Source organism: Heptranchias perlo, chromosome 19 (genome assembly GCF_035084215.1).
Source record: "Heptranchias perlo isolate sHepPer1 chromosome 19, sHepPer1.hap1, whole genome shotgun sequence".
Lineage (NCBI taxonomy): Eukaryota > Metazoa > Chordata > Chondrichthyes > Hexanchiformes > Hexanchidae > Heptranchias > Heptranchias perlo.
Window position 1 is genome coordinate 47,478,915 of NC_090343.1, and position 24,730 is coordinate 47,503,644.

General features: G+C 43.3%; 1 protein-coding gene across 3 annotated transcripts; it reads left to right on the forward strand.

The window, feature by feature from the left end:
• The first annotated feature begins 126 nt into the window (after positions 1-126).
• On the forward strand, positions 127-19,486 carry LOC137335372 (tubulin beta-6 chain). Of its 3 annotated transcripts, none has more exons than XM_068000713.1 (4): positions 127-296; positions 4,612-4,720; positions 13,886-13,996; positions 15,132-19,486. In XM_068000713.1, exons 1-4 carry the CDS (start codon positions 240-242, stop codon positions 16,205-16,207), a joined length of 1,353 nt encoding a protein of 450 aa, XP_067856814.1. In that variant the 5' UTR covers positions 127-239; the 3' UTR covers positions 16,208-19,486. The 3 variants fall into 3 exon arrangements, with proteins under 3 accessions (XP_067856814.1, XP_067856816.1, XP_067856815.1); XM_068000715.1 differs by lacking the exon at positions 127-296 and adding an exon at positions 442-651; XM_068000714.1 differs by lacking the exon at positions 127-296 and adding an exon at positions 3,639-3,848.
• Positions 19,487-24,730: the final 5,244 nt, after the last annotated feature.

The window sequence follows — 24,730 nt, forward strand, 5'->3', positions numbered from 1 at the left end:
AATGTTCAGCCTTATCCTCAGTAAAGTCTCCAACATGCGCGTGCGGAAGGGATGAGGCAGGCGGAGGAATGACAAATGCATTTCTCTGAATCGGCCGCGCCTTGGTGACACGTGACAGTTGATTGACACAACAACTTTTCCCAGAACTGCAACAGACAGCTGTTGCTCAGGAGGCATCAGGCAGTCAGGACTTTAAATCGTCAACAATTTAAAGACTCATCGACAGGATACTCGCCAAGATGCGTGAGATAGTTCATGTCCAGATTGGGCAGTGTGGTAACCAAATTGGATCCAAGGTAAGTGCAGTTTAGAATTCAGGTTACTATGGGTTTTTTGTTTTCATTCCCTCAGGACTGCTCTGGGGTGTCAGCCTCGAATTTGTGCTCTAGTCTCTGGAGTGGGGCTTAAACCCACAATCTCCTGACTCTGAGGCGAGAGAGTGCTACTAACTGAGCCACAGCAGACCTTAATGTGGGCTGCAGCACACTTAATGCACCAGTCATTGTTTTCAAAACACTTAAGAGTGCCAGCTCGGTTGCCCAATGCAATTCTGCCCATTCTCCACTACCACCCAAGACAGATTTGTACCCCGTGATCCAGTCCACACTCCTGTGCAGTACTGAGCGAATCGCGGTGAGATGGTTCTGAGAGGTAAGATGCTTTATAAGTGTAAGTCTCTTGTTAAATGAGCAGAACACAACAGAAGTGCTTTGCACAAATGAAATGTATTTTGACTCAGGTAGTTGGAAAATGTTAAAAGAGATTACAAAATGTTGGAAAGCTTAGCAATTTTGAGGTAATTAAGTGTCTGGATTATTGTTAATTTTTCTGTGTAGAACTGGTACATTAAATGACCCAACCTTTTAAAATTTAAATGTCCTGTGGGGTGGTTGATATGAGTGGCAGAGTGTGGTGAGTAATTAGATAAGGGCAGAAATGGGTGTGGGGGGTTTCTGTGAAATGCCTTTCAGCCTTGCTTACACATCACTGTTTTGCTGCAACTTGATATCAGGGACATTCACCCAACAAGAGCTGGTGTCAGAGGTAAAAGTGGACACAGCAAGGAGCTCCCATTAGTTAATGTATGAATCCACTGCTTGTTGTTTACTGATCGACAGGGACCAGAAGTATCATGTATAGTCTGTGCTGAGTTAATAAATTTGGGCTCCATTCTAATGCCCCCCACAGTCAAATAATCCGTTGATATTCAGTGTCTAAGCTGACGCATGAAGAATGGTCCATTGTGTGCGTGTGTGTGTGCATGTGTATGTGAGTTTGTATGTGCGAATGCGTGTGTGTATGTGTACATATGTGTGTGAGTGTGCGTGTGTGTATGTGGGTTTGTATGTGCGAATGCGTGTGTGTGTGTGTGTGTGTATGTGTGTGAGTGTGCGTGTGTGTATGTGGGTTTGTATGTGCGAATGCGTGTGTGTGTGTGTGTATGTGTGTGAGTGTGCGTGTGTGTATGTGGGTTTGTATGTGCGAATGCGTGTGTGTGTGTGTGTGTGTGTATGTGTGTGAGTGTGCGTGTGTGTATGTGGGTTTGTATGTGCGAATGCGTGTGTGTGTGTGTGTGTGTGTGTATGTGTGTGAGTGTGCGTGTGTGTATGTGGGTTTGTATGTGCGAATGCGTGTGTGTGTGTGTGTGTGTGTGTATGTGTGTGGGTGTGGGTGTGTCTTTTACAGTGACTTGGCCTATTGGATGATGTAATATTTTATGTGTGTCTTTTATAGAGATTTATCAACAAATAAAAAACACCGATGCTTTAAGTCAGGCACCCTCAGCCCGGCCCACCCATCACTGTCTTTCCCAGAGCAACAATCCGAACTGTCTCAACCCCCTTTCCCACCTACTTTGTTCTCCAGATGTCAGACTCTCTCTAAGTTCCTCCCTGTTCTTCTTTCCTCCTCCATTCACTCCTCTCTGATTCCCCCACTGAATCTACAACCACCTTCAACATGTTCATTCCCTTATGAACAGGGTCTTCACCGTCAATGATCAGCACCTCATCCACCACCTTAAATACCCACTCCCTCCACCGTTATTAATGTGCAAATTGGTCAGCTACTTGTAGTGAGGAGGAGATACCCCATGAATTGCGAATCGCAACAAGTTGCTGGCCGATTAGTGCCATCGCGCGCTTAACCCCACCGTGATTTTAATGAAGTTGCTGCATTTGCACATTAATTGCCCATTAAACGCGCCACAGAAAGCTAAGTCCAGTAATTAAAAGCATAAGTATCCTTTTAACAACGTGATAATTGTTAATGACGGCCAATCGACCTCTCTGGCCCAGAAGGTGAACAATTAAAAGTGTGGTGTCTCATTCCTTGAATGTTGGAGATTTCCTATGAATTGTTGGAGATTTTAAAAATGTGAAATGTTAAATTTTACATTCTTTTTTCTTACTTTCCCATTCTGTCTTTTTTTTTATTCATTCATGGGATGTGGGCGTCGCTGGCAAGGCCGGCATTTATTGCCCATCCCTAATTGCCCTTGAGAAGGTGGTGGTGAGCCGCCTTCTTGAACCGCTGCAGTCCGTGTGGTGAAGGTTCTCCCACAGTGCTGTTAGGGAGGGAGTTCCAGGATTTTGACCCAGTGACGATGAAGGAACGGCGATATATTTCCAAGTCCTTAAATGCGAGGTGGTGAGGGCTATCCTCACACTTTCTGGTGTCACTCACTCACTCATTCATTCACTCACTCACTCACTCATTCACTCACTCACTCTTTGTTACAGTTCCTGTAAGCCCGTTAATCAGGGGCTGCACTTTATGTAAAACTCCCCCTCTCTCACTGCTGCACCCTGAATCTTGCCCGATTGACATGAGTGGAGTTTGGTCTGAGAACCCTCCTCAGTCATCGCATGTCTGTTCAGTAGATTGTAAATTCTATTGAAGCACAGTCTTGAGTATCCTCTCATTATATTTTACTTAATTTCCTTCCATACTTTTAGGAACATAATTGTAAACAATTTTACAACACCAAGTTATAGTCCAGCAATTTTATTTTAAATTCACAAGCTTTCGGAGACTTCCTCCTTCCTCAGGTAAATGTTCAGGATCTCCTTGAAGCCTACGCATTTATACATATAGAACAATACATGGTGTTTACAGACTGCCCCTGCAACTGCCCGTTGCCAAGGCAATCACCGTGTTCAGACAGAGAGGTGTCACCTGCAGAACCCTCGAATACACATTCAACAAAAAAACAAACAGGGAAAAAAAACAGAGAAGAAAAACAGAGAGAGGCAGAAACATCCGGAAGGCAGAGAGAGCCAGCAAACATAGGAACATAGGAACAGGAGGAGGCCATTCAAGCCTGTTCTGCTATTCTGTGGCTGACCTGTACCTCAACTCCATTTTCCCGCCTTTGCACCATATCCCTTAATATCCTTACCCAACAAAAATCTATTGACCTCAGCCTTGAAAGCTCCAATTGGCCCCCATCATCCAAAACCTGTTGGGGGGAGAGAATTCCAGATTTTTACTAACCTCTGTGTGAAAAAGTGCTTCCTGATTTCACTCCCGGATTTGAATTTTAAGATTATGCCCCCTTGTTTCTGTTTCTTCCCCCCCCTTTATTCTGCCCCTATCGAGGAAGGATAGTTCTGGTCTCCACGTGTAATGGCACCGTAAACACACTGGGCTCCATTGTGATCTTTGGGCAGCTGCCTGCTCCGGGAGCAAAGAGGGCACAGCCATTTCAAGGCCCAGACCTCACGTAAACAGAACGGGCGAGCTGCCCCACCCCAACGGGCGAGCTGCCCCGCCTCGAACTGGCATCCTGGCACAACTCAGGCCAACACGATATCAGGCGACCCGAAGGCTGCATGGCTGGCAGCATGGTAAGTCCTGGGGGGGTGCGGGGGGGGGCACGATGGGGGTCACGTTCGCAGAGGCGGGGGAGCTCAGGGCAGCATCGGCTCAGGTTATTTTATTGTGGAGTACTCCAGCTCCTCAAGGCCCCGCAGAAATAATCTTAAACTTCCCGTTTTTAGTCTTTTTTAGCTGTACTGCCAGTTCCACCCAGACCTTCCTAAAATGGAAATCAGGGTCCTATGTACGTCATATGTTAACGGGGTGCTAAGTCTACCGACATTCTTTTGAGGCCGTAACTGCCTCGTTAACGCCGCCTCAATTTTAAAATTCTCATCCTTGTGTTCAAATCCCTCCATGGCCTCACCCCTCCCTATCTATGTAACCTCCTCCAGCCCCACAACCCTCCAATAACTCCGTGTTTCTCCAACTTTGGCCTCTTGTCCATCCCCCACTCCCTTTGCTCCACCATTGGCGGCCGTGCCTTCAGCTGTTTAGGCCCTAAACCTCTCTGTCTCTCCGCCTCTCTCTCCTCCTTTAAGACACTCCTTAACATCTCTCTCTTTGACCAATCGTTTGGTCACCTGTCCTACTGTCTCCTTCTTTGGCTCGGTGTCAAGTTTTGTCTGATAACGCTCCTGTGAAGCACCTTGGGATATTTTGCTATGTTAAAGGCGCTATATAAATGTAAGTTGTTGTTACTGATTTGTCCCAATTCTTTCTGAATGTATTTACGATGTTGCTATGTACCTGGTTGTCTTTAACAAAACTATTCATTTTCTGTGTTGATAGTTCTGGGAAGTAATTAGTGACGAACATGGAATTGACTCTAAAGGGAATTACGTTGGGGACTTGGACCTCCAGCTTGAGAGAGTCAATGTGTACTTCAATGAGGCATATGGTAAGAGAGGCCACTTAGAACAGTAGCATCCAAGCCCTTGTTGGCCATGTGTGTACTGTGGCATTTGGTGTTAAATTCAGTTTGCAGCAAACTAGAAAAATCTGCGGAGCTTCAAAACAGATGGTTTGTACTCACCAGCCAATTTAGAACACTAGAGCTGTCAATCAAAGAAACACTTCTAGGTCAGAGGAAACAGTCTGGGAACTTCCTGTGCTTAAATAAGGAAGCAAAGTTACACCAATATTGATCTGGGTAGCATGGGATCTTACAGACCATGGATAAAGTTTAAAACTATATTCCTGTTAGTTTTGCATAGCTGCTGATGCTACCTGAGCTTGATGTTCTGGTTCAGGATTTAACCACCGATGCAGCAACAGCACTAAGAACAGCCCCTTTCCAAACCTTCACCCCACAACAGAACAAACCAGCCAGTCAGACATGTGAGCACAATCAGAGCTGAGTTGCCATGGCCTCTGTGGGGCCTTTGTGGGCCACATTGCCAGTGCTCATGAGCTACAAGGGGCCCAGCGAGAATTACTATCAGTTAGAAGTACCATCAGGGAGAAGTATTATCAATGAGAAATACCATCAGGGAGAAGTACCATCAGGGAGAAGTACCATTAGGGAGAAGTACCATCAATGAGAAGTACTATCAGGGAGAAGTACCATCAGGGAGAAGTACCATCAGGGAGAAGTACCATCAGGGAGAAGTACCATCGGGGAGAAGTACCATCAATGAGAAGCACTATCAATGAGAAGTACTATCAATGAGAAGTACTATCAGGGAGAAGTACTATCAATGAGAAGTACTATCAGGGAGAAGTACTATCAGGGAGAAGTACTATCAATGAGAAGTACTATCAATGAGAAGTACTATCAATGAGAAGTACTATCAATGAGAAGTACTATCAATGAGAAGTACTATCAGGGAGAAGTACTATCAGGGAGAAGTACTATCAATGAGAAGTACTATCAGGGAGAAGTACTATCAGGGAGAAGTACCATCAGGGAGAAGTACCATCAGTGAGAAGTACCATCAGTGAGAAGTACTATCAGGGAGAAGTACTATCAATAAGAAGTACTATCAGGGAGAAGTACTATCAATGAGAAGTACCATCAGGGAGAAGTACCATCAGGGAGAAGTACCATCAGGGAGAAGTACCATCCGGGAGAAGTACCAACAGGGAGAAGTACCATCAATGAGAAGTACTATCAGGGAGAAGTACTATCAATGAGAAGTACCATCAGGGAGAAGTACTATCAATGAGAAATAACATCAGGGAGAAATACCATCAGTGAGAAGTACCAACAGGGAGAAGTACCATCAATGAGAAGTACTATCAGGGAGAAGTATTATCAATGAGAAGTACTATCAGGGAGAAGTACTATCAATGAGAAGTACTATCAGGGAGAAGTACCATCAGGGAGAAGTACCATCAGTGAGAAGTACCATCAGTGAGAAGTACTATCAGGGAGAAGTACTATCAATAAGAAGTACTATCAGGGAGAAGTACTATCAATGAGAAGTACCATCAGGGAGAAGTACCATCAGGGAGAAGTACCAACAGGGAGAAGTACCATCAATGAGAAGTACTATCAGGGAGAAGTACTATCAATGAGAAGTACCATCAGGGAGAAGTACCATCAGTGAGAAGTACTATTAATGAGAAATAACATCAGGGAGAAATACCATCAGTGAGAAGTACCAACAGGGAGAAGTACCATCAATGAGAAGTACTATCAGGGAGAAGTACTATCAATGAGATGTACCATCAGGGAGAAGTACCATCAATGAGAAGTACTATCAATGAGAAGTATTATTAGGGAGAAGTACTATCAGGGAGAAGTACCATCAGTGAGAAGTACCATCAGGGAGAAGTACCATCAGGAAGAAGTACTATCAATGAGAAGTACTATCAATGTGAAGTACCATCAGGGAGAAGTACCATCAGTGAGACGTACTTTCAATGAGAAGTACCATCAGGGAGAAGTACCATCAGGGAGAAGTACCATCAATGAGAAGTACCATCAATGAGAAGTACTATCAATGAGAAGTACCATCAGGGAGAAGTACCATCAGTGAGAAGTACTATTAATGAGAAATAACATCAGGGAGAAATACCATCAGTGAGACGTACTTTCAATGAGAAGTACCATCAGTGAGAAGTACTATTAATGAGAAATAACATCAGGGAGAAATACCATCAGTGAGACGTACTTTCAATGAGAAGTACCATCAGTGAGAAGTATCATCAGTGAGAAGTACTATTAATGAGAAATAACATCAGGGAGAAATACCATCAGGGAGAAATACCATCAGGGAGAAGTACCATCAGGGAGAAGTACTATCAATGAGAAGTACTATCAATGAGAAGTATTATTAGGGAGAAGTACCATCAGGGAGAAGTACCATCAGGGAGAAGTATCATCAGGGAGAAGTACCATCAGTGAGAAGTACTATTAATGAGAAATAACATCAGGGAGAAATACCATCAGTGAGACGTACTTTCAATGAGAAGTACCATCAGTGAGAAGTACTGTTAATGAGAAGTACCATCAGGGAGAAGTACCATCAGGGAGAAGTACCATCAGGGAGAAGTACCATCAATGAGAAGTACTATCAATGAGAAATACCATCAGGGAGAAGTACCATCAGGAAGAAGTACTATCAATGAGAAGTACCATCAGGGAGAAGTACCATCAGTGAGAAGTACCATCAGGGAGAAGTACCATCAGTGAGAAGTACCATCAGGGAGAAGTACCATCAGGAAGAAGTACTATCAATGAGAAGTACTATCAGGGAGAAGTACTATCAATGAGAAGTACTATCAATGAGAAGTACCATCAGGGAGAAGTACCATCAGGGAGAAGTACCATCAGGGAGAAGTATTATCAATGAGAAGTAGCATCAGGGAGAAGTACCATCAGTGAGAAGTACTATTAATGAGAAATTACGTCAGGGAGAAATACCATCAGTGAGACGTACTTTCAATGAGAAGTACCATCAGTGAGAAGTACTATTTTGGGGAAATACCATCAGGGAGAAGTACCATCAGTGAGAAGTACTATTAATGAGAAGCATCATCAGTGAGAAGTACTATTAGGGAGAAATACCATCAGGGAGAAGTACCATCAGTGAGAAGTACTATTAATGAGAAGTACCATCAGGGAGAAGTACTATTAGGGAGAAGTACTATCAGAGAGAAGTACTATTAATAAGAAATAACATCAGGGAGAAATACCATCAGTGAGACGTACTTTCAATGAGAAGTACCATCAGGGAGAAGTACTATCAATGAGAAGTACTATCAATGAGAAGTACCATCAGGGAGAAGTACCATCAGGGAGAAGTACCATCAGGGAGAAGTACTATCAATGAGAAGTATTATTAATGAGAAATAACATCAGGGAGAAATACCATCAGTGAGACGTACTATCAATGAGAAGTACCATCAGTGAGAAGTACTATTAGGGAGAAATACCATCAGGGAGAAGTACCATCAGTGAGAAGTACTATCAATGAGAAGTACTATAAGGGAGCAAGACTATCAATAAGATCTATCACCAGTGAGAATTACTATCAGGGAGAATTACTATCAGGGAGAATTATTATCAGGGAGAAGTACCAGCAATGAGACGTACTATTAGCAGTACTATTGACGAGGTGCAATTGATATGATGTATTATTGATTACAAGCACTATCAATGAGAAGTTCTATTGGATGTACTCACAAGTACGAGATGTACTTTTGATGAAATGTACCTTGAGTGAGAGGTACTATCAACAAGAAATACTATCAATGAGAAATATTATCAATGAGAAATATTATCACTGAGAAGCACTATCAATGGGATGTACTATCTGTGAGAAGTACTATTAATGAGAACTACTATGGATGAGAAGTACTATCAGTGAGAAGTACTGTTGATGAAAAGTACTGTCAGTGGGAAATGCTGTTAATAAGATGAAAAGATGCTAAGATGGTGCCAAGGATGATGATGGTCAGATTGGCATTTTGAAATGGGACAGACAGGTTTTAAACCAAGATACGAGGGTAGTCTTTCTAATCAGCAAAATTTAAGTATAAACATTTAACACAGTCATACAACATTCCCGTTCTGTGCTATTTTTACACAGCCATTAATCCGTTTAAAATTATTGCCTGTGTAAAAATAGCATGCAGAGCAATGTAGTACAATTGTGTACAACCTTCGCACTTAAGCTTCACTAATGGAAAGTTCCACTCTACAGACTTAAAAATAAAATAAATTTAATTCATGTAAACTTTACTGAATAGGAGTTACGGGTAAGGAGATGTTGGTATCTGAACTACTGACTTGGATGCAATATCTATAACTAAACTGTTGAATTCTAGGTGGACTTTAAATTATTCTCAGAAATTAGCACAGCAAATATTATGTAAAATGTAATCCAGGGCACTGGGTGGTGCATTGGGTTAGACACAGTTCTTTAACTCTGGAACCTGGGTTCAAAACTAGCCAAAGTTGATGGATAAACATCTCCTCCGTATGCTGGCTGTAAGGGCCAGGAGTTTCGGCACTCAATCCATTTCCTATTGGGCTTAGTACAAATTGGAAATCTCAGCCAAGGATGGCTGGGGTGGAAAATGGAGGAAATATTACCCTTGTGCAATAGGGGGTGGTCCTCTAAGATTGCAACCGGGACATATTGTTGGGTTAGTGTAGATGGAGCTTTAGTCTGTATGTAACTTATGCTGTACCTGCCCTGGGAGTGTATGATGGGACAGTGTAAAATCACAGAATCTTACAGCACAGGACGTTCAGCTTGTCGTGCCTGTGCCAGCTCTTTGAACAAGCTGTCCAATTTAGTCCCACACCCCAACTTTTTCCCATAACCTTGCAAATTAGCCCTCTTCAAGTACATGTCCAATTGCCTTTTGAAAGTTCCTATGGAATCTGCTCCCACCACCCTATCAGGTAGTGTGTTCCAGATCATAACAACCCTCTGTGTGAAAAAATTTCTCCTCATTTCCCCTCTACTTCTTTTGCCAATTATTTTAAATCAATGACCTTTGATTACCCACCCACTTGCCAGTGGAAACAGTTTCCCCCCATGTGTTCTATCAAAACCCCTCATTATTTTGAATACCTCTATTAAATCTCCCCTTAACCTTCTCTGTTCTAAGAAGAACAATCTCAGCTTCTCCAGTCTCTCCACATAACTGAAGTCCCTCATCCCTGGTATCATCCTGGTAAACCTCCTCTGTATCCTCTCCAAGGCTTCGACATCCTACACAATACTCCAGCTGAGGCCTAACCAGTGATTTGTAAAGGTTTAGCATGACTTCCTTGTTTTTGTATTCAATGCCCCTCTTTACAAAGCCAAGTATCCCATACGCTTTCTTAACCACCTTATTAACTTACAGACCAGATAAGAACATAAGAACATAAGAACATAAGAAATTGGAGCAGGAGTAGGCCAATCGGCCCCTCGAGCCTGCTCCACCATTCAATAAGATCATGGCTGATCTGATCCCAACCACAAATCTAAAGAACACAAGAAGTCGGAGCAGGACCCGGCCACATAGCCCCTGGGCCCTCTCCGCCACCCACAGGGCATTGACCGATCCGAACTCAGCCTCATGTCCAATTTCCTGCCCGCTCCCCATAACCCCTAATTCCCATTACTTCTAGGAAACTGTCTATTTCTGTTTTAAATTTATCTAATGATGTAGCTTCCACAGCTTCCTGGGGCAGCAAATTCCACAGACCTATCACCCTCTGAGTGAAGAAGTTTCTCCTCATCTCAGTTTTGAAAGAGCAGCCCCTTATTCTAAGATTATGCCCCCTAGTTCTAGTTTCACCCATCTTTGGGAACATCCTTACTGCATCCACCCGATCAAGACCCTTCACAATCTTATATGTTTCAATAAGATCGCCTCTCATTCTTCTGAACTCCAATGAGTAGAGTCCCAACCTACTCAACCTCTCCTCATATGTCCGCCCCCTCATCCCCGGGATTAACCGAGTGAACCTTCTTTGTACTGCCTCGAGAGCAAGTATGTCTTTTCTTAAGTATGGAGACCAAAACTGTATGCAGTATTCCAGGTGCGGTCTCACGAATACCTTATATAACTGCAGCAATACCTCCTTGTTTTTATATTCTATCCCCCTAGCAATAAAAGCCAACATTCCGTTGGCTTTCTTGATCACCTGCTGCACCTGCATACCAACTTTTTGATTTTCTTGCACTAGGACCCCCAGATCCCTTTGTACTGCAGTACTTTCCAGTCTCTCGCCATTAAGAAAATAACTTGCTCTCTGATTTTTCCTGCCAAAGTGCATAACCTCACATTTTCCAATATTATATTGCATCTGCCAAATCTCCGCCCACTCACCCAGCCTGTCTATATCCCCTTGCAGGTTTTTTATGTCCTCCTCACTCTCTACTTTCCCTCCCATCTTTGTATCATCTGCAAATTTTGATATGTTGCACTCGGTCCCCTCCTCCAAATCGTTAATATAGATTGTAAAGAGTTGGGGACCCAGCACCGACCCCTGTGGAACACCACTGGTTACTGGTTGCCAGTCCGAAAATGAACCATTTATCCCAACTCTCTGCTTCCTGTTCGATAACCAATCCTCCACCCATGCCAGAATATTACCCCCAATCCCGTGATTTTTTATCTTAAGTAATAATCTTTTATGTGGCACCTTGTCGAATGCCTTCTGGAAGTCTAAATACACTATGTCCACTGGTTCCCCTTTATCCACCCTATACGTTATATCCTCGAAGAACTCAAGCAAATTTGTCAGACATGACTTCCCCTTCATAAAGCCATGCTGACTTTGTCCTATTAAATTATGCTTATCTAAATGTTCCGTTACTGTCTCCTTAATAATAGACTCCAAAATTTTACCCACCACAGATGTTAAGCTAACTGGCCTATAATTTCCAGCCTTCTGCCTACTACCCTTTTTAAATAACGGTGTTACATTAGCAGTTTTCCAATCTGCCGGGACCTCTCCTGAGTCCAGGGAATTTTGGAAAACTATCACCAAAGCATCCACAATCCCTACTGCCACTTCCCTCAAGACCCTAGGATGGAAGCCATCAGGTCCAGGGGATTTATCCGCCTTGAGTCCCATTATTTTACTGAGTACCATCTCCTGAGTGATTTTAATCGTATTTAGCTCCTCCCCCCCGAGAGTCCCCTGTTTGTCCAGTGTTGGGATATTCTTAGTGTCCTCTACTGTAAAGACTGAAACAAAATATTTGTTCAGCATTTTTGCCATCTCCATGTTTCCCACCATTAATTTCCCGGTCTCATCCTCTAAGGGACCTATGTTTGCCTTAGCCACCCTTTTTCTTTTTATATAACTATAGAAACTCTTGCTATCTGTTTTTATATTTTTTGCTAATTTCTTTTCATAATCTAACTTCCCTTCTTAATCAATCCTTTAGTTACTTTTTGCTGTCTTTTGAAGAATTCCCAATCTTCTATCCTCCCACTAAGTTTGGCTACCTTATATGTCCTTGTTTTTAGTCGGATACTATCCTTGATTTCTTTACTTAGCCACGGATGGCTGTCATTTCTTTTACACCCTTTTTTCCTCAGTGGAATATATTTATTTTGAAAGTTGTAAAATAACTCCCTAAATGAACACCACTGCTCATGTACCGTCTTACCCTTTAATCTATTTTCCCAGTCCACTTTAATCAATTCCGCTCTCATACCATCATAGTCTCCTTTATTCAAGCTCAGTACGCTTGTTTGAGAATCAACCTTCTCACCCTCTAATTGGATATGGAATTCAACCATGTTGTGGTCGCTCGTTCCAAGGGGATCCTTAACTAGGACATTATTAATTAATCCTGACTCATTACACAGGACCAGGTCCAAGGTTGCCTGCCCCCTTGTAGGATCAGTTACATACTGCTCAAGAAATCCATCCCTGATGCACTCAATGAACTCGTCCTCAAGGCTGCTCTGCCCAATTTGATTTGTCCAGTTAATATGATAATTAAAATCCCCCATAATTATGGCTGTTCCCTTATTACATGCCCCGACTATCTCCTGATTAATACTTCTTCCAGCAGAGTTGCAACTATTAGGAGGCCTATATACTACGCCCACTAATGTTTTTTTTCCCTTATTATTCCTTATCTCCACCCAAACTGTTTCATTATCTTGATGCTTTGTCCCAATATCATTTCTCTGTATTACAGTGATTCCTTCCTTTATTAACATAGCCACCCCACCTCCCCTTCCTTCCTGCCTGTCCTTCCTGATTGTTAAATACCCTGGCATATTTAATTCCCAGTCATTGTCACCCTGCAGCCATGTTTCTGTAATGGCCACAAGATCATACCCATACGTAGTTATTTGTGCCGTTAACTCGTCCATTTTATTACGAATGCCACCTTCAAAGATTTGTGAATATGCACTACCAGGTCCCTCTGCTCTTGCATCCCCCTCAAAATAGCACCATTTCGATTATACTGCCCCTCCTTGTTGTTCCTCCCAAAGTGCATCACTTCACACTTATTTGCATTAAATTGCATCTGCCATGTGTCTGCCCATTTCACCAGTCTGTCTATGTCCTCCTGTGTCTTCCACAAACTTCGAAATTGTGCTCCCTTTACCTAAGTTCAGGTTATTTATATATAACAAAAAAAGCAATGGTTCTAATACCGACCCCTGGGGGACCCCACTGCACACTTCCCTCCAGTCAGAAAAACATCCATTCACCACTACTCTTTCCCTCCTGTCCCTTAACCAATTACGTACCCAAGTTACCACCGTCCCTTTAATCCCATGTGGTTCTATTTTCCAAATAAGTCTGTTATGTGGTACTTTATCAAATGCCTTTTGGAAGTCTATATATACAACATCTACTACACTGCCTTCATCAACCATCTTTGATACTTTAGGGAGCTTTACACTGTATCGAACTCGTGTTGTACCTGCCCTGGGAGTGTTTGATGGGACAGTGTAGAGGGAGCTTTACTCTGTATCTAACCCGTGCTGTACCTGCCCTGGGAGTGTTTGGTGCCCACACCGAATGCCCAAAATCGAAGGACTTTAAATCTATTGCATTAGCATCGCTCACCTTGATGAGCTTTTAAAAAGAAGTTGACCTATTGAGCTGTGTGACTAACTGATATCTTGTTTCCTTCAGGTAACAAATACGTGCCCAGGGCAATACTGGTTGACCTGGAGCCTGGAACAATGGACAGTATACGATGCAGCCGCATTGGGCAGCTCTTCAGACCAGATAACTTCATCCATGGTACAGTATCCTCTCATAAAGTGCAGAGAAAAAAAAGATTTTGAACCAGTGGATTTCATTCTCACTGCAAAGTCTCACAAATTATTCTGAAGTAAATCATTTTTTAGGCTTAGCTATTGATGCCCATTTCTAATGTGTGTTTATTCCATTTATAATTTAATAGAGCAATGTTATTGAGAAGCTGCAGTCGGTCCCACATACAGATAGGTTCAGAAACAAAGAGAAGCCAGCAAAGACAGTATTATCCAGTGGGCACTGGATGCCAGTCTTATCCAGTGGGTACTTGGTGTCACAGTACTATACAGTGGGTACTGGATGCCAATCTTATCCAGTGGGTACTGGGTGTCAGTCTTATCCAGTGGGTATTAGAAGCTTGTGTCGTTGAAATCGCTGTCCTTCATGGTTTAAATCCATTTCTGAAAGTTATGTAAATAGGCAGGATAGTCTAAACGGTTTATAGTGATCGCTGGATTACATCACTAATCTGCTCACAATTCAACACCAATTGGCATTAAAGGGTAGGAATTAGTATTGATGATGGTATCATATGAACGCTTAATACGATCACTCCTCTCTGATATTTTAAACAGAGCTGTTTGAACAATGAAATTCCTCTGTTAAAATTTACCATTTTAAAGAAATGTCAGTCAGGCACTGACCTCAGTTGTATCACTAAAATAGAACAACGGAGAGAACGTAAGAGCCCAGAGATGAGAGAATGATTGTTCATCAGATGATAACCGCTTTTTATATCCTGTCTAGGAATGAAAGAGGTTCCAGAAAAGCCTCCCAAACATGGGCACTGTGCTCAAATCCCGAATGGATTTGAACTTTATTGAGATTTGAGTTTTCCAAGGGAAAAGAAGTGCTGGGATATCAGCGCCGGGAATGTCCTTGAGAATGTTCCTGATCAGTTGGCATGACTTTGGCGGATGATTGGCGTAAACTCCAGATACACACGTAAACAGGATTTCCGCCAAACTTCTGCAGAAGTTACAGCGATTGATTAGGAGACCCCTTGAGGAAATTCCTGGCGCAAATAATTATCATATCTCCATTTTTGTCTTTTTTTTAAAAAGATCCATCCTAACTGGCTTCTTTTTTCTCCACAACCCCCAACCCCACCCGGTTGTAGGTAATTCAGGTGCTGGAAACAACTGGGCCAAGGGTCATTACACAGAAGGTGCGGAGCTAGTGGAAAACGTGGTAGACATCCTGAGGCACGAGTGTGAGAGCTGCGACTGTTTACAGGGCTTCCAGCTCACACACTCGCTAGGAGGTGGAACAGGCTCAGGTATGGGCACGCTTATCATGTGCAAAATCCGAGAGGAATACCCTGATAGAATCATGAATAGCTTCAGTGTCATGCCGTCACCAAAGGTCTCAGACACCGTGGTCGAACCGTACAACGCCACCTTGTCCATCCATCAGCTGATAGAGAACACAGATGAAACCTTCTGCATCGACAACGAGGCTTTGTATGACATTTGTTTTCGAACCTTGAAGTTGGCCACACCGACCTACGGTGACCTGAACCATCTGGTCTCCATGACTATGAGTGGTGTCACCACCTCCCTGCGTTTCCCTGGTCAACTCAACGCAGACCTGAGGAAGCTGGCAGTCAACATGGTCCCATTTCCTCGTCTACATTTCTTCATGCCCGGTTTTGCTCCATTGACATCCCGCGGCAGCCAGCAGTATCGTTCATTGACAGTGCCGGAGCTTACCCAGCAGATGTTTGATGCCAAGAACATGATGACAGCTTGCGATCCTCGTCATGGCAGATACATGACCGTGGCAGCAATCTTCAGAGGCAAGATGTCCACCAGGGAGGTCGATGAGCAGATGTTGGCCGTCCAAACCAAGGACAGCAACCATTTTGTGCAGTGGATTCCCAATAACGTCAAAGTGGCCGTCTGTGACATTCCACCACGTGGGCTCAAAATGTCTTCCACCTTCATAGGGAACAACACTGCAATCCAGGAGCTCTTCAAGCGCATATCTGAGCAGTTCTCAGTCATGTTCAGAAGGAAGGCTTTTCTGCATTGGTACATGGGAGAAGGTATGGATGAGACGGAGTTCACAGAAGCAGAAAGCGACACCAATGATTTGGTGGCTGAGTACCAACAATACCAAGATGCTACCGCAGAGCTTGAAGAGGAAGAGTATGAAGAGGAAGAAAATGAGGCTGAACCTACCAAAGCAATATAAGAGGATTTAGTGAGACTGAAATAATTTGGCCAACCAAGCATTTGATCGTAAAGACGAAGTAACTATGAAAATAATATCAAAACAATAAACTGGAACATCTAGTGATCTCCAGATTGACATCGATCTTATCGTAATTGGACACACTAAAAAAGAACTTCACTGGACTGGAAATCTGTGGTTGAATTCTCAAAACAGTCCAAACCTTCGGACTTGAGTTTCAACATTTTTCCCAACATTTCTTGTCCATCATTAGGGGCTGAATATGAAGCATCTCTCCAAAAGGGATGGTTGGAATATTGGACGCAAACATAAGTGGTTACCATAAACCAGTGGGAAAAAAAGGAAAATTTAATTAAGCAAGTTTTGATATGGGGTTGGTTCTCGGCATAGTTTGTAAATACAGTCAGAGGAGGAGGAGCGGGGTAAGTGGTAATGTTGTGAATTATTTAAAAATTGTCAATGTGAAATAGAAACATTTTAAATTCCCAATGGCAATAGATGGCCATAACCTTATGAATTAGACTGGAGTTGTGCAGGATATATCAGTCAATCAGTTTCAGTAAAAAGAAAAGATTGTTTCTTAATTGGACCAAAGTAGATCAAACAAAACACTTCATTCATTATGTCAAGGCTTATTAAAAAAATGAATTGACCAAATGTTTTAATAAGTAAAGGTCAAAATGTATTTGTATATAAAAGTCTTAATCACACTCCAGATATTACACTCTAGACATCACAACCAGATGTTACATACCAGATGTCACACTCTAGACATCACAACCAGATGTTACATACCAGATGTCACACTCTAGACATCACAACCAGATGTTACATACCAGATGTCACACTCTAGACATCACAACCAGATGTTACATACCAGATGTCACACTCTAGGTGCCACACACCAGACATCACACTTTGTTATGATGCAAAACGATCTTAAAATAAAGAGAAAGGAAGTAAATCATTGCCCTGGAGCCTGAAATTTACAAGCAGTTACAATTGCTCTGTGAATGATGACAGCAGCTTAGAGCCAGCTATAACTGCCTGGATTTGCCTACAGCAAGGGCCAAATTTTGTCAGGTTTTTTAAAAAAAATTGCCTTGTTTGCAATATTTGATAACCAGATTGGGATAACTGGGATTGGTAAGGGTGGTGCTGGGATTGGTAATGGTGGTGCTGGGATTGGTAAGGGTGGTGCTGGGATTGGTAAGGGTGGTGCTGGGATTGGTACGGGGTAGTGCTGGGATTGGTAATGGTAGTGCTGGAATTGGTAAGGGTGGTGCTGGGATTGGTAAGGGTGGTGCTGGGATTGGTACGGGGTAGTGCTGGGATTGGTAATGGTAGTGCTGGAATTGGTAAGGGTGGTGCTGGGATTGGTAAGGGTGGTGCTGGGATTGGTACGGGGTAGTGCTGGGATTGGTAAGGGTGGTGCTGGGATTGTTAATGGTGGTGCTGGGATTGGTAATGGTGGTGCTGGGATTGGTACGGGGTAGTGCTGGGATTGGTAAGGGTGGTGCTGGGATTGTTAATGGTGGTGCTGGGATTGGTAATGGTAGTGCTGGAATTGGTAAGGGTGGAGCTGGGATTGGTAATGGTGGTGCTGGAATTGGTAATGGTAGTGCTGGAATTGGTAATGGTGGTGTTGGGATTGGTAAGGGTGATGCTGGGATTGGTAAGGGTGGTGCTGGGATTGTTAATGGTGGTGCTGGGATTGGTAAGAGGTAATGCCTGCTGAATGAATATTCATTTAAAATGTGCTGTTGTTATTTTGATGCTTTAATGTATTTGGATTAAATATGTAAACTAGAACCATTTAAAGCCAATTTAATGAGAAAAACAAGTATCATGAAACAATGTGACCTCCTCCTTCCTGACGAGAATGGTGCACAAGCAAAATTATGAAAATGATATCAAAATACTAAACAGGAACAACTGATTGCCAGATTGATGTGGATCTTATCGTAATTGGAAACTCTAGATAAGAACCTTATTGGTTGAATTCGCAAAGCAACCCAAACAAGGCTTCTTCGACTGCATCTCCCAAACCCATGACCACCAACACCTAGATGGACAAGGGCAGCAGTTGCATAGTGACACCATCACCTCCGATTTCCCTTCCGGGTCACACACCATCCCGACTTGGACATATATCATCGTCGTCACTGGGTCAAAATCTGGAACTCCCTACCTAACAGCACTGTGGGAGAACCTTCATCACACGGACTCTGTGGTTCAAGAAGGCGGCTCACCACCACCTTATCAAAGGCAACGAGAGATGGGCAATGAATACTAGCGATGCCCACATCCCAAAAATTAATTTTTTTAAAACATTATGGTTCAATCATGCCAAAAAGGTAACCAAAAATCCTATAAAGATGTAAAAACATTATGCCTCCTTAAAAATATTAAGACTGCCGGATAATGTACTGCCCTTTGTGCAACTGAGCTATGCAGACCAGGAAAGTCCCAGGTTCTATCCATGGGGTATGATGATCTCAGCTGGTTTCATACATCTGGGCTAGAGAAGAGGGGGAATCTCCAGGGTCCCCTCCTGATTGCTCTTGGTCTCCCGTTGGAAAATATAGGTGTTGTCAACATTTTGTATAGAAAGAATTGGGTTCATCTGCTTCCCCTCCCTCACCCCACCTCCCATGATTTCAAAACTTACCAAGATTCAGACTTAGACAAAGAGGACATGTGGAGGGCAGCTGGAGTCCGTGAAGCTAAACTCCAGCAAGGGCTGAAAAGAAGGGGGGACAAATCAAAGGGAATGAAACAATCGGGAGCAGATTTTCTGAAGAGCAGAGTTTCGCAGGCTGGGAACTCATGTCGGGAATTTGGGCACAGACGTTTGGGATTGGGAAGGATGGTTCCATCCTGATTTATACGCCCACATTCCCAACACACGCTCCCAGCGCACAAAACTCTGAAAGCCGTAAAATCTACGTTCAGGTCTACACACAGAAAACAATATAAATGATAACATTTCTCGCTGGTTGGGGGGCTCATAGCTAACTTATTTTCTGAGGGAGGTGGGTTACTTAAGACATTGTTTTTGAAGGGAGGGAGAGATTTTGGTGGAATCGTAATTGTATACAATTTTAATAACTGAAAAACTGGAAAAATATGAAATTGAAGTGTTTAAATCATTTTTGACATTGGTGTTATTACTTTTTGCAAATTGCTGAGTGTTATTGTGGGATTGTGTGTAGCTCCCCATTGTGTGTGATTGTTTGTGATCCATGTTATTTCGATAAACCTTGTTTTAAGTATCAATAGATGTTTAGTAACTCTTTCATTCTTTCTGTACGGTAGAAGCTATCAAAGGCTTCAACTAATGTCAAGGGATGAGTTCCGTTACTGGCCAAACAGATCCTTCTGCTTTGTCTACTCTCCACCATTTAAGCTTGACCCCTGCACAGGGTGACTACACAGGGGGTTGAAAGCATTTGGATGCGGCAGTGCAGTGGTTATGTTACTGGACTAGTAATCCAAAACCCTGGACTAATAATCCAGAGAACAGGAGTTTAAATCTCACCCTGGCGGTTTAAGAATTTAAAAACATAAAAAGTATCAGGAGTAGGCCATACGGCAACTCAAGCCTGCTCCATAATTTAATAAGATCATGGCTGATCTTCAACCTAAAATCCACTTTCCCACCCAATCCCCATTGAGTTCAAAAATCAATTGATCTCAGTCTTGAATATACTCAACGACTGAGCATCCACAGCCCTCTGGGGTAGAGAATTCCAAAGATTCACCACTCTCTGAGGAAAGAAATTTCTCCTCATCTCAGTCCTAAATTGTCCACCCCTTATCCTGAGACTATGCCCCCTAGTTCTAGACTCTCCAGCCAGGGGAAAAAACAGCCTCTCAGCATCTACCCTGTCAAGCCCTCGAAGAATTTTATACGTTTCAATGAGATCACCCCTCATTCTTCTAAACTTCAGAGAATCTCTCCTCATAGGACAACCCTCTCATCCCAGGAATCAATCTAGTGAACCTTCGTTGCACCCTCTCTAAGGCAAGTATATCCTTCCTTAGGTAAGGAGAACAAAAATGTACATAGTACTCCAGGTGTGGTCTCACCAAAGCCCTGTACAACTGTAGCAAGACTTCCTTACTCTTGTACTCCAACCCCCTTGCAATGAAGGCCAACATACCATTTGCCTTCCTAATTGCTTGCTGTACCTGCATGTTAACTTGCTTTGTTTCATAGACAAGGACACCCAAATCTCTCTGAGCACCAACATTTAATAGTGTCTCACCATTTAAAAAATATTCTGTTTTTCTATTCTTCCTACCAAAGTGAATAACCTCACATTTTCCCACATTATACTCCATCTGCCACCTTCTTGCCCACTCACTTAACCTGTCTATATCCCTTTGCAAACTCTTTGTGTCCTCCTCACAGCTTACTTACCCATCTAGCTTTGTATCGTCAGCAAACTTGGATACATTGCACTCGGTCCCTTCATCTAAGTCATTAATATAGATTGTAAATAGCTGAGGCCCAAGCACCGATCCTTGCGGCACCCCACTAGTTACAGCGTGTCAACCTGAAAATGATCCATTTATTCCAACTCTCTGTTTTCTGTCTGTTAATCAATCCACAATCCATGCTAATATATCACCCCAAATCCCATGAGCCCTTTTCTTGTGTAACAACCTTTTATGTGGCACCTTATCGAATGCTTTTTGAAAATCCAAATATACCACATCCACTGTGTTCCCCTTTATCTACCTTGCTAGTTACATCCTCAAAAAATTCCAATAGATTTATCAAACACGATTTCCCTTTCATAAAACCATGTCTAATCATATTATGATTTTCTAAGTGCCCTGTTACCACTTCCTTTATAATGGATTCCAGGATTTTCCTGAATGATGTCACGCTAACTGGCCTGTAGTTCCGTTTTCTCTCCCCCCTCCTTTCTTGAATAGCGGTTACATTTGCTATCTTCCAATCCACTAGGACTGTTCTAGAATCTAGGGAATTCTGGAACATCACAACCATTGCATCCACTATCTCTGCAGCCACCTCTTTTAGAACCCTAGGATGTAGCCCATCAGGTCCAGGGCATTTGGTGGTTTTTAGTCCCCTTAATTTCTCCAGTACTTTTTCTTTACTAATATTAATTACTTTAAGTTCCTCCCTTTCATTAGACCCTTGGTTCCCCACTATTTCTGGTATGTTTTTTGTGTCTTCTACTGTGAAGTTTTTAAAAATCTGGAAATAAAGAGCTGGTATCAGTGAAAGTGGCCATGAAGGATTGTCGTAAAAACCCAACTGGTTTGTTAATGTCCTTTAGGGAAGGAAACCTGCTGTCCTTACCCGGTCTGGCCTATATGTGACTGTAGTCCCACACAAACGTGGCCTCTTAAGTGGCCTAACAAACCATTCAGTTGTATCAACCCGCCAGCGGTTCAAGAAGGCGGCCCACCACCACCTTCTCAGGACAACTAGGGATGGGCAATAAACGTCAGCCTTGCCCACATCCCAAGAATGAATAATTAAATAAAGGATAGCCACTCAGGAAGTTGATAGCAACGGGTGCCTATATACAAGAAACTGATAGCACCGGACATAGTTACCATGACAGATTTGAAAACTAGGGCTGTGTTCACTGGAGCAGAGAGGATTAGAGAGATTTAAGGGCAATGCTCAAAGTTATTGAATGGTTTGGGAGGACAAATAGTGAAAGATTATTTCCACTAGTTGGTGAATGAGTAACAAGGGGGCATACATTTTAGGGTTAGTACTAAAAGCTTAAAGGGGGAGGTGAACAGAATTTCATACAATTGGTTAATAGGATATGGAATACAGTACTACAAGTGGCTAGTGAAACCGAGTCAGTCACAGAATTTAGGAGAGAATGAAATAAACATGTAAAAATGAATAATATTAAGGTGTCGAGGGAAGGAGCAGGAAAATGGAATTAAAGTTCTAATGTGGGGCTAGTACTGGCATGGGCACAGTGGGCTGAGTGGTCTCCTTTGCTGAAACTTCTATAATTTCATGGGATGAATAATGCTGCTCAGAGCCACTGGGACTGCTGTTTTCTCAAGGCACCGCGTGACACTACATCCCAGTGAACAGACCAACCACAACAGTGTGAGGTCAGTTCATTTAGATATCTATGTGGTGCCCCCAGAGCTTAGTGCATGACATGCTGAGGACACTGTGCACCAGCAGCTTTTGAAGGGCTGCTGACTGTCCTTCAATTGCTGTCATTTTTTTTTCTAACTCACTCAGGGCACAAAGGCTGCTCTCAAGAACTGGCCATTGGAGGCCAACCAAATGCAGTGGCATAATTTCTGGGCGAGAGTCCATTATAAGAAGAGGGCCCATTACAAGGATAGGGACAACCAGAAGAAAAATGTTAACATCTGATTCCCCACCTCCCCTGTGGCCACGAGCATCCGAAGTGCTTCAGATGTCAGCCGTGGCTCAGTGGTAGCACTCTTGCCTCTGAGGCAGAAGGTTGTGGGTTTAAGTCCCACTCCAGTGACTTGAAAGCAAAATTTAAGCTGACACTTCAGTGCAGTACTGAGAAAGGTGCTGTCTTTTGGATGAGACGTTAAACTGAGGCCCCGATTGCCCTCCCAGGTGGATGCAAAAGGTTCCATGACACTTTTGGAAGAAGGGCAGGAGTGTTCTCCCCAGGATCCTCTCTGCCCCCTGGTCATTATCTCTTTGCTATTTTTGGGAACTTGCTATGCGCAATATGGGCTGCTATGCTTGCTACATTACAACAGTGACTACACTTCAAAAGTACTTAATTGGCTGTAAAGAGCTTTGGAACGTACTGAGGTCATGAAAGGCACTATATAAATGCAAGTCTTTCTTTTATGGGACTTCAGCCTCATTTGAATAAAAGTCCTGCTCTTAATAAGTGTCATGCACAGTTGGGGTGTAGGCTCCTCGGGATATGAGCTAGGCATCTTCTGGCCCCTCTCTGCATCAGGTGTACTGTCAGCCTCAGGCCTCCATGCCCAATAGAAGAGCCCCGGTGCTTTGCATTGCATTATTGGCACCTATATGGCCAGATACTCTACCGCACATGGCACACTGCCTCAGTACACCAGCGTCAAACATCACTGCTGCGTCTCTTTTATATACATCAGCCCGGCTGCACCAATCAATTATTGCAGCGCAGGATGAGGAAAATTGGTCGTAGTCCTGCCCACCTGAAATTCACTGAATTTATTTCCTGAAGCATTTCCTACAGGGTGGGAGCAGCAACAGTAGAAGCACCTGCCTCAAAACAGGCTGGTGCATCATTTTAATATGCATTTGGAGGTGTGCCAGCACTGCACACTATTTCCCCACAGTGCTGGGGTGCAGACCACATGACATAAATACCCATTTAAATAGGCATCCAGGTTGTCTAGGCCCTGGAACCATGGAAAGGACTCAGTATTATAAAGGGAAGTGCATTTTAGCCATTTCCCAACCTTTTTGTCTACCCTCTGTTAGCACTCAGATTCTCGTGAGTCTTTGTGTCAATTCCTGTATATTATATACCCACCCCCTCCCCCCAGCACCACTCCTGGCACCATTGGGTTTCCCAATAGGAAGTCCCCTATTTGAGGTGCTTGAAAGAGATCCGACTGAGGGATACGATGAAGGTCAGGTTGATGCTGTGACTCCCTGACGGTACCTATCTGCAAGCTAGTGGAAGCTCTTCTTCTCAAAGAAAACTGGGCGAGCAGACCCAAGGGCACCACTAAGATATGTGAACACCTAACTGTGGTGCCTGATGGTTTTTCAGAGGCAGCCCCAGAGTATGTCAGTGACACTGCATAAAAGACATACCAGGCTGATCAAGAGCCAACCCTGTCTGATTGGTTGTGTGTGCCAAGATGCCATCATCCATTTCATCAGGCCCAATCGCACCTGCCTGGCAGTGACTGTCGAGAACTGTCTTGGTCAGCAGATAGGCAGACGAAGAGCTGTGCCATCTGCTGCAAGGGCAAAAGCAGCTAACATGAAGTATACATGCCAGAACAGTAATGACCAACTGTGGTTTGAAACGCAGTTCCCCTTCCTTTCAGGAATGCTACAGAATGGCCAAACCTCCTCATGTAGCACCACCTTTACTGCAGAGGCCAAAAAAAGTCATTCAGGCCCTCAAGCCTGCTCAGCCATTCAATTAGATCATGGCTGATCTGCACCTCAACTCCATCTTTGCTCCATATCACCTAAAAAAAACCTGTCAATCTCGAAAATTTCGGTTGTCCCAGCATCCAGACTTTTGGGGAGTGTGTTCTAGATTTCTAGTACCCTTTGTGAGAAAAAATGCTTCCTGATTTCACTCCTGATTGGCCGAGATCTAATTTTAAGATTATGCCCTCTCATTCTGTTCCAGTACAGCGACAACACTGGCATCCACTCCACAATGTGGAAAATTACCCAGGTATGTCCTGTCCACAAAAAGCAGGGCAAATTCAATCCGGCCAATTACCGCCCCATCAGTCTACTCTCAATCATCAGCAAAGTGATGGAAGGTGTCATCA

What these genes read in the sequence shown, in the direction of transcription:
- LOC137335372 (XM_068000713.1), top strand. Translation starts at nt 240, where the DNA reads ATGCGTGAGATAGTTCATGTCCAGATTGGGCAGTGTGGTAACCAAATT. An exon ending in GTAACCAAATTGGATCCAAG is followed by an intron (nt 297 to 4,611) that starts GTAAGTGCAGTT and finishes CTGTGTTGATAG; the next exon opens with TTCTGGGAAGTAATTAGTGA. An exon ending in ACCAGATAACTTCATCCATG is followed by an intron (nt 13,997 to 15,131) that starts GTACAGTATCCT and finishes ACCCGGTTGTAG; the next exon opens with GTAATTCAGGTGCTGGAAAC.